The sequence below is a fragment of the Suricata suricatta genome, chromosome 6 (genome assembly GCF_006229205.1).
Source record: "Suricata suricatta isolate VVHF042 chromosome 6, meerkat_22Aug2017_6uvM2_HiC, whole genome shotgun sequence".
NCBI lineage: Eukaryota > Metazoa > Chordata > Mammalia > Carnivora > Herpestidae > Suricata > Suricata suricatta.
The window spans coordinates 239,101-248,524 of NC_043705.1; the positions used below are offsets into that span (position 1 = coordinate 239,101).

The window sequence follows — 9,424 nt, forward strand, 5'->3', positions numbered from 1 at the left end:
ATGGCCGCGCGGCCGTCCGGGGCACGTCAGCCGGCGGCCCCCGGCCTCCTCCTGCTCCTGCTCCTCCTGCCCACCGCCCGGCCTGCAGTCACGGCCCACAGACGCCCTAGGAGCGAGCGTGTCTCCTTGAACCGCGACGTGGGTAGGACTCCTCCGGACCAAGTTGAGGGGGCCCTAGGGGCGAGTTTGGGGCTGCTTTTCCCGGAGGGTGGAGACCCTCCCCTCACGCCCCTCCTAAGCACCTTCCGTTGCCTGCCGTCCCGTTCCCTCCCCTCCGCTGCCCTGCCCCCTTCCCGGCCTCCCCTCTCCGCCCTTCCCGAAACTTTTCCTTCCCTGCTCACCCCTCCCAGGACCTCCCTGCCACCCTCTGTTCGGCCCCAACGCACCCTGCCACCCCGATACTTGCAGACCCCGTCCCTCTCTCCGCAGCCTGCGGCCGTCGTTACGTGCAGGGGAAGATAGTGGGGGGCGTGGACGTCCCGGAGAGGAAGTGGCCGTGGCAGGTCAGCGTGCACTACGCAGGCTTCCACGTCTGCGGAGGCTCCATCGTTGACGAGTACTGGGTCCTGACGGCAGCGCACTGCTTCCAGAAGTGAGTGGGCAGCGCCCAGTGCCATTCCCTGCGAGGTCCGGGGCCTCTGGGGTTGGCGACAGGGTCTGCCTGCAGCCGGGACTTCCCAGAAGTGGGGGACAGAGCGGGGCCTCCTCCCCCTGCACAGGGCCAGGGGCTCTCAGAGAGGTGTGGAGCCGCATCGTAGAGGGACAGGCGAGGAGACACGTAACAGGAAGGGAGGGGAGGAAAGACCTGCCTTCACGGGCAGCTCTGTACACCTCCCGAGCTGTTGGGGACCAGGACGTCGTGAGGCGTCCTGAATCCTCCCTGGGCCCAGGTTAGGACTCCTGTGCGGGCAACGTTGCCAGACGTCCAGGACCCCAGTGTGCCGCAGGAGTTTGCTTTTCCATGTGCGGGCTGCGAGCCTGGAGACGCAGGCCGCCATGTCCCGGGCCTCCCTGGGCCCGTGAACCCCGAAGAGCCGGTGCTTCCCAGGTGCCAGGTGCTCAGGCCCCTGTGCGTGTGGCTTCTGTCCCGCAGAGGGCGGAGCACCGAGCCGTTTGATGTATATGTGGGCCTCGTGGACCTCAGAGTCGCAGGCAGTCACACCCAGTGGTTCGAGGTGAACCAGGTGATCATTCACCCGACGTACCAACTGTTGCACCCTATCGGAGGCGACGTGGCCCTGGTGCAGCTGAAATCTCGCATTGTGTTTTCGGACTCTGTGCTCCCCGTCTGCGTCGCGCCCCCGGACGTGAACCTTCAGAATGCCGTCTGCTGGGCTACAGGATGGGGAGTCATCTCCCGACAAGGTAAGAGAACGTGGGGGTCAGTCTCTTTGTTGGAGCCTGTGGGGGATGACGGCTCTGTGTCACTGCAGGAAAGAGTCCACGCTGTCGTTCCGGGCGCGCCGGTATCTGGAGACCGGAGCCCCATCAGTGCCGATCTGTCTCTCTGTCGTGTGCCTTTCCTTATCCCTGGCTGTCGTTCTCGTACTCAGAGAAGCAGCTACATCGATTCTGAGTATGGAAGGAAGATTTAGCACACACAGAATACAAATACAAATTTCAAAACAGTTTTCCTTGAGATTCTAAATTCAACTCAGAAACAATCTTTTAAACTTATTTTTAAAAATTGGGGCGCCCAGGTAGCTCAGTTAAGCATCCAACTTTGGCCCGGGTCGTGATCTCACAGTTTGTGGGTTTGAGCCCTGCATCAGGCTCTCTGCTGTCAGCACAGAGTCTGGAACCTGCTTCAGAGCCTCTGTACCTCTCTCTCCCTCTCTGCCCCTCCCCCACTCGTACCTTTCTCTCTCTGTCAAAAATAAACATGCACCTTAAAAACACATTAAAAATCTATTAGTTATTTTCTCCATAATGGCCCCATATTTTCTTTCTACGTTTATATCTCAGTACCTTAGAATTTTTATGGTTTTTAAAAAATTATTTTTGAGAGAGACAGAGAGAGACAGAGAGACAGAGTGTGAGTGAGCAAGGGGTGGAGAGAGAGGGAGACACAGAATCCAAAGCAGGCCCCAGGCTCCAAGCTGTCAGCAAAGAGTCCAAAGCAGGGCTTGAACTCACGAACTGCTAGATCATGACCTGAGCCGAAGTTGGACGCTTAACCGAATGAACCACCTAGGTGCCCCTGAAAACTTTTTTTTTTATTGTATTTGCTGATCAGTCACAGCTGTTAATTTTTGCACATTGATCTTTACAGCCACCTTATAGAACTCACTTTTTTTTAAGAACTCACTTTTAATAGCTTGTGAATTTATTATTCAGAAAAGAAACATCCTATTTTTTCAAAATAAAGACTGTTTCATCATTTCTTTTCCATATTTCATCTTTTATTTTTTACTTTTTGTTCTTATTGCAATGATGCTAAGTCTCTCCTGTTTTCTATTTTAATGAAAATTCTTCTAATGACTTACTATAAATTTGTGGTCTGGTGGGGAGACTTTAATAACAGGTTAAATAACAGGTTAAAAAAGCTTAGGAGCACATGGGTGGCTCAGTCGGTTGGGCGCCTGACTTCAGCTCAGGTCATGATTGCACGATTTGTGAGTTTGAGCCCCTCTTTGGGCTCTGTGTTGACAGCTCAGAGCCAGAGCCTGTTTCGGATTCTGTGTCTCACCTCTCATGATATACTCTGTCTCTCTCTGTCTCTTAATGATAAATAAACATTTTTTAAAAATTTAATATCTGCCTTATTTAACTGAAAACACTTAATTGAGGTTAGGCTGCTAGAAATTCAAATTAGAAAGTTACAACTTCATGATGTTCCATGTAATTCCCATGGAACCAAGAAAATGTCTATAGAATATACACAGAAGGAAGTGAAGAAGGAATTCAAACATTTCACTACAAAAAAAAATTGTTTAAGCACAAAAGAAGACTGTAATGCAGGAAATGCTGGACAAAATGCTACAGCGCAGAGGGAAAACAAACAACACCATGAAAGAAGGAAGTCTCTCCTTATCAGTAATTAATTTAAATGTAAATGAATTAAATTCTCCAATCAAAAGATAGAGATTGTAAGAAGGGATAAAAACCCATGATCCAATTCTATGCTGTTTGTTAAATTCACTTGAGATCCAAGGGCACAAACGAGTTGAAAATGAAAGAACAGAAAAGTATATTCACGCAAGCAGTGACCAAAAGAGAGCAGGGTGGCTACACTAATACCAGAGAAAATAGACTCTAAAACAAAAAGTTACAAGAGACAATGAAGGACATTGTAGATGAATAAAAGTTTCATTCAATACAGCAAAACGATATAAAAATTATAAACAGTTACACATCTGAAGACAAACCATCAAAATAGATGAAGGAAAAACTGGAAGAAATGAAGGGAGCACTGGACAGCTCTACCATAGTTGTTGGAGACTTCAGTACACCTCTCTGAATAATGGACCGAACAACCAGGTAGAAGACAAGGAAGGAAAGAGAGGACTTGAACATCACAACAAACCAACTACATGTAGTAGACACCCACAGACACCCACCGCAGGACAGCCGCACACACATGCCCAAGTGCACTTGTGAAATTTTTCAGGATAGACCATATGTTAGGCTACAAACATAGTCCCAGTGTATTTTAAAAGGTAAACATCCTACAAAATAGCTTCTGTGACCCAGACAGGGTGAAGTAGAAATCAGTAATATAAAGAAAATGGAAAAATTCACAAAATTGTGAAAAATAAGCATGATTTAAATAACTAATGGATCAAAGAAAAAATATCACAAGGGAAATTAGAAAATACTCAGAGATAAAAAAGAAAGATGTAAAGTGCAACATACCAAAATGCACGGGGTGCAGCAAAAGCGGTACTAAGCGGGGAAAGTATGGCATTTATTCTTTTATGAAAGAAATGCCTACACTTATAAAAGAAGAAGGGCCTCAGACAAATCACTTCATGATTTAAGGAACTATAAGAAAAATAAACTAAACCAAAGCTAGCAGAAAGAAGAGAAAAAATAAAAGCAGAGAAAATTAAACAGAGATTAGAAAAAAATCATCAATGAGACCAATGTTAGTTACGTGAAAGATCAACAAAATGAACCAACCTATGGTGAGCCTGACAACAGAAATGAAACTGAGAACTCCACTTCTGAGATCACAGGAATAAAAGGAATACAAGAGAATATTAGAAATAACTCCATGCCAACAAATCTTATATATGAAATGGAAACATTCCTGGAAATGCTCAAATTAACAAAACCGAGTCCATAAAAAATTAAAATTCCAAGTGAGTTGTAACAAGTAAGCGAGTTCGTATTCACAATACAAGGGAGCAATACAAGCCTAGGACAAGACGGCCTCTCTGATGAATACTGCCAAGTAATTAAAGAAAAATTAATGTCAGTTCTTCTCAAATGATCTTTGAAAGACAGGAGAGAAGGGAACACTTCACCTCATTCTGTGGAGCCAACATTACACTGATAGGAAAGCAAGACACGAAAGCACAAGACACTCTCCCTCTTGAAAGTAGATGTAAAAACCCTCAGCAAAACGCTAGCAGCCTGAATTCAACTGAACTTTAAAAGGATTATACACTTTGGAGTGTCTGGATGGCTCAGTTGGTTGTGTCTGACTCTTGGTTTCAACTCAGATCATGATCTCATCACTCGTGCGTTTGCACCTGGCATTGGTTTCTGGGCTGACAGCACGGAGCCTGCTTGGGATTTCTCTCACCCTCTCTCTCTGCTCCTCACCCACTTGAGCTCTCTCTCTCCATAAATAAATAAATAAGCATTAAAAAATGATTATACACTCCAACAAAGTGTTATTTGTTCCAGGAAGAATGAAGGGGAAACCCGTGTGTTCATCTCAAGTGATGCAGAAAAGCCTCTGAGAGGATCCAACATCCCTGCATGGGAAAAAAAAAAAAAAAAAAACAGTCAAAAAGTAGAGACAGGAAAGTACCTCCTTGGCACGACTCAGGGCATTATGAACAACCCACACCAGCATCTTACCCGGCAGAGAAAGGTGGACAGCTGATGCCGAAAATCATGAGCAGGATAAGAAGCCCACTCTCACCATTGGCATTCTGTGTTGTATTAGAAGCTTCAGACAGTTAAATTAGGCAAGAAAAAGAAATGAAAGGCACCCCAGTTCTAAGTAATCCTAAAAACACACACAACCAACCACTACAGACAAGAAACCATTTCAGCAAAGTTGCAGGATACGAGATCACACACACACAGCTTAGCTGGGTTTCTGTATGCCTTCAGTGAACGATCACAAACCGACCTGAAGAACATAATTCTATGTCATCTGAAAGAAACGCTACCTTTAGTACATTCATCCAAGGAGGCGAAAGCTCTGTACACCAGCTGCTACAAAACGTTGCCGAAGGAGATTTTGAAAGACCTAAATAAATGAAAAGACAGGTTGTGTTCATGGGTCAGAAGGCACAACTGTCACAATGTCAACACCATCCAAAGTGTCCAGTGCAGGCCCCAGTAGAGGCCCAGTGTCTTTTCTGAAGAAATGGAAAAGCTGACCCTCAAGTTCATATGGAATTGGAAGGAACCCTAAGTAGCCAAAACACTCTTGGAAAAGAAGACCACACCTGGACAGACTCACAGTTCTCACTTTCAAAACATTGCAGTTATAGTAATTCTAGCTCAAGGACAGATGCTTAGACCGCCCCGTGTACATGTGTGCCTTTGTACATGTGTGTGTGCATGCGCGTGTACAAGCGTGTTCACATGCATGTATGCATGTGGGGGGGTGCACGTGCATGGGTATGCGTTTATGTGTGAGTGCGTGCATGCATGCATATCTTTTACATTTTTCTTGAATGCCAGACATTGTAGAACATTTAGAAGCCTCTGCACCCCGGAATAGACCTTCTCTGCTGAGCCATTAGCGGGGTGTCGAGGGTGGGCAGTCCGGTGAGAATCTGAGCCGGGTTGCAGGTTCTGCTGTTGCTGTGGTTGGCTGCAGTGCGCCAGAGGCTCGGGCCCCTGTGGTGGCTGCTGGACATGGGGCCTGGGGTGTCTGTCTGTTCCTGCTCTGCCTCTCACCTCAGCACCTCTGCACACCCACAGCACGTTGTCACCTACCCTCTGGAGGGCAACTGGTGCTGGGGAAGAGGAGTCCTGAGCTCCTCTAGTTCAGCCTTGGTCCCCGGTGGTGCCGTGGGCCCCCGGGAGTGGGACTTCTGTGCACAGGTGCTGCCACCCCTCGGGCAGGAGTATCTCTCCCTCCTCCCAGCCCGTGGAAGGCTCGTGTTCCACATGTGAGCAAGGCAGCAAGCTGTGCTCCTGCACAAGAGACTCCTGCATGGAGGGGCTCTCTCTCTCTCTCTCTCTCTCTCTGGACCCCTGCGGTGTCTCCACTCTCGTCCCCTGGGCTCTGGGTGGAGACTTGGAGGAAAGACCTACTATTGAGTGCACACCTCTCTTCTGGCTTTGATGCGTTCTGAGCTGCGTGCTGGCCACACAAGTCCCTGAAAGTGCTGCTGACCGCTTCCTGCCCACTTCTGCATGCCACCTCTTCCCTGGCGCTCTGCCAGGCTCATCAGTTTGGTCTTCCGTCCGCCAGGCTGCATGCGGCCTTGAGAGCATGATGGGTAGATTACACCACGTGTCCTCTGTCCCCACCACGGCCTGGGTGGTCAGCAAGACTCTCCACTCCAGGCTGCCTGAAACTGGGTGCCCCAGGTCCCTGTGAGCCCTGGGGGCCATGGAGTCCCCACGGCCCATCCTCCCCATGGGATTGTCTGTACCCTCCGCGTGCGCAGCTCAGGACCCAGCAGCAGGCTGAGTGAGCTGGGATTCCTTCTCTCTGCCACACCTTCCTTCTGGTGTCCGCGTTGGGGCTCCAGCTGCCTGTACCTCTGGGGAAGCACCTGTTCCGCCAGGGGCATGGGGCTCTTGAGGCCAGGGCCTTATCTGGTGTGTGTTCTGGGGAAAGCAGCTGTGGCCTGTGCAGTCCTGTCGCCGCTTGCTTATGGCAGGAGAGGAGTGCACTCCCTGGTGCCCTCGGTGGTCACATGGAGGCCCCGGGAGGGGTAGAGCTGGCGTATTTCCTGAGGCACTTTTCCGGGCAGCCTCTTCTGGCACGGCAGACCCTGGTGTGTGGGCGCTCTGCTGCTCTGCACGTCCGTGTGCGCGCTCTGCCTCTTCCGGGGCTCCTCTCCTGACACTGCCCCGCCCGGGCAGCCAGCGGCAGCCACGGGCACTGCTTTCTGCTTCAGGTGCCTTCTCTAGCTCTGAAACTGGCTCCCCAGGTGCCCCTGGAGGGCACGGTGCCTTCCCCAAGTGGGCAGCCCTTTGGTGCCAGGGCCACGCGTGTCTGCAGCCTGTGCAAACAGCTCTTCTCAAGTTGGAGCGATGCCCAGAGCCATGGGAGCCTCTCACACACTGGCCAGGAGGGCACAGGTTTCTGGGACCCATGACTGTGCCCATCAGGGTAGACTGAGGCACGTGGGGGCAACACCGACAAAACCCAGAGGTTTTTGTTGTTGTTTTTTCCACACACGCTCACCACTCAGCCAGCTGGGGACTGGGCTGACTGAGGCTTCTTTGCTCCAGAGCTGCCAGTGGGAGGGGACGGGCTGAAACGTGGCATGGCAGTTCCCACTTTTTTAGGAAGACTCTGGTGACATTTATATTCATACACACTGAGCAAACAGGACACCCCAGTGCAGAGAGGGAGCCCTGAGAGGGCGGGAGCGAGAGGAGCCTCCGGGTGAGCCCGCGGGGCCCCTCACTGCCCCCCCCCAACAGGCCACACCTCGGACAGGCTGCAGGAGGCCCAGATGCCCCTGATCCCGCGGCTCCTGTGCCAGCTGCTTCACGGACACCCGTCGTACGTCACGCCCGACATGCTGTGTGCCGGGAACATCAGGGACGTGAAGAATGTGTGCGAGGTACCGCCCCCCAGGGGCAGGGGCCCGGCCGGGCTTCCAGTGTTCGCCTGCTTTGAGCCAGGGGCGCTGCTCGGGTGGGAGGCAGTCCCGATGGCCTGTCCCCCTCAGGGCTCAGGAGCACATCACCACATGGCCTTCAGCTGGGCAGGAGGCTCCGGTGCCTTATGCGACTGCAGCACCCCGTTGGCCGCAGCGCTGCCACAACAGCCCAGGACTCCACGTCTGCCCGGGGGGCCTGCCCCTGCCCCTCACCCCATGGCAACCCCCCTTCTGCGGACGGGACTGGGCCGGGAGCACTGGCACCTGCAGCAGACTCGGCACCGCGAGGAGGGGCTGAGTGCGTGCCAGTGCAGGAGACTGAAGGCCCTGAACGCCCGATTCACGGGGACCCCCTCTCTTGCAGGGTGACTCTGGGGGCCCACTTGTCTGTGAGTTCAACCGCACTTGGCTGCAGGTTGGAGTGGTGAGCTGGGGCCGCGGCTGCACCTATCCTGTGTACCCTGCAGTTTACGCCCGCGTCTCCTACTTCTCAGAATGGATACGGCATCACATAGAGCACACCCCCCGCCCCCTTCAGCCGCTCCCCACCCTCTCCTGCAGGCTGCGGGCCACCCTCAGTGTCCCTGTGACCGTGCTGGCTGTCCTGTTACTGTGAGGGCCGAGGGCCCAGCCTCCTCACTCACGCTGCAGGCTTCGGTGCACCCGAGCGAGGGGCGGGCCACCGGCTGGGCCTCCCCGCAGAAAGGGCTGAGACGCGGTAAGATATTAAATGTTCACCCGGCAAGGGCCGTGTCGTCTGCCCCCCGCGCACGGCCCCCTCACGAACACTAAGCCTGTGTATCGCTTGGCACTCGTGGCCGCATCAGGGTGACAGAGGGTGCCCAGCTCAGGGCAGTCAGCCGTCAGTGTCGGGCCACGGAATCCAGGTGCGTCCAGAGCCAGCAGAGCTGGCTTGTGTCCTCGTGTGTGGGGTGGGGACATGGAATCCGGGGCATCCACGCAGAGGGAGGGTCCTCGTGGGAAATGTTTACACAGTCAATATCAACGAGTTTGTTAACTCTTCAATTTTTAATATGAAAATTGGAAGATGCGACCTGAGAGTCAGCATATTAAATCACTAAATAGATGAACACAGAACTGTGCACCAGACAGCAGGCAAACAGTAAAACTAACATTCTAAACGTCTGGTTTTGGGGAGAAACAATTTGAAAGTAACAAATCACTAACTTAATCAAAATGTAAGCTGGGGCACCTGGGTGGCTCAGTCGGTAAGCACCAGCCTTCATCTCTGGTCACCATCTCACAGTTCGTGGGTTCAAGGCCCGCATCAGGCTCTATGCTGACAGCTCAGAGCCTGAGTCTGCTTTGGATTCTGTGTGTGTCTCTCTCTCTGCCCCTACCCTGCTCTTGCTCTGTCTGTCTCTCTCAAAAATAAGTAAACATTTAAGAAAAGGTGTAAGCTGAAAGCAAAAAATACATAAAACAAG

General features: G+C 51.7%; 1 protein-coding gene across 1 annotated transcript; it reads left to right on the forward strand.

Moving 5' to 3' along the window:
- On the forward strand, window positions 1–8,723 carry PRSS38 (serine protease 38). The gene is made up of 5 exons (XM_029941725.1): window positions 1–142; window positions 430–592; window positions 1,094–1,365; window positions 7,795–7,937; window positions 8,341–8,723. Exons 1-5 carry the CDS (start codon window positions 1–3, stop codon window positions 8,590–8,592), a joined length of 972 nt encoding a protein of 323 aa, XP_029797585.1. The 3' UTR covers window positions 8,593–8,723.
- The last annotated feature ends 701 nt before the right edge of the window (window positions 8,724–9,424 follow it).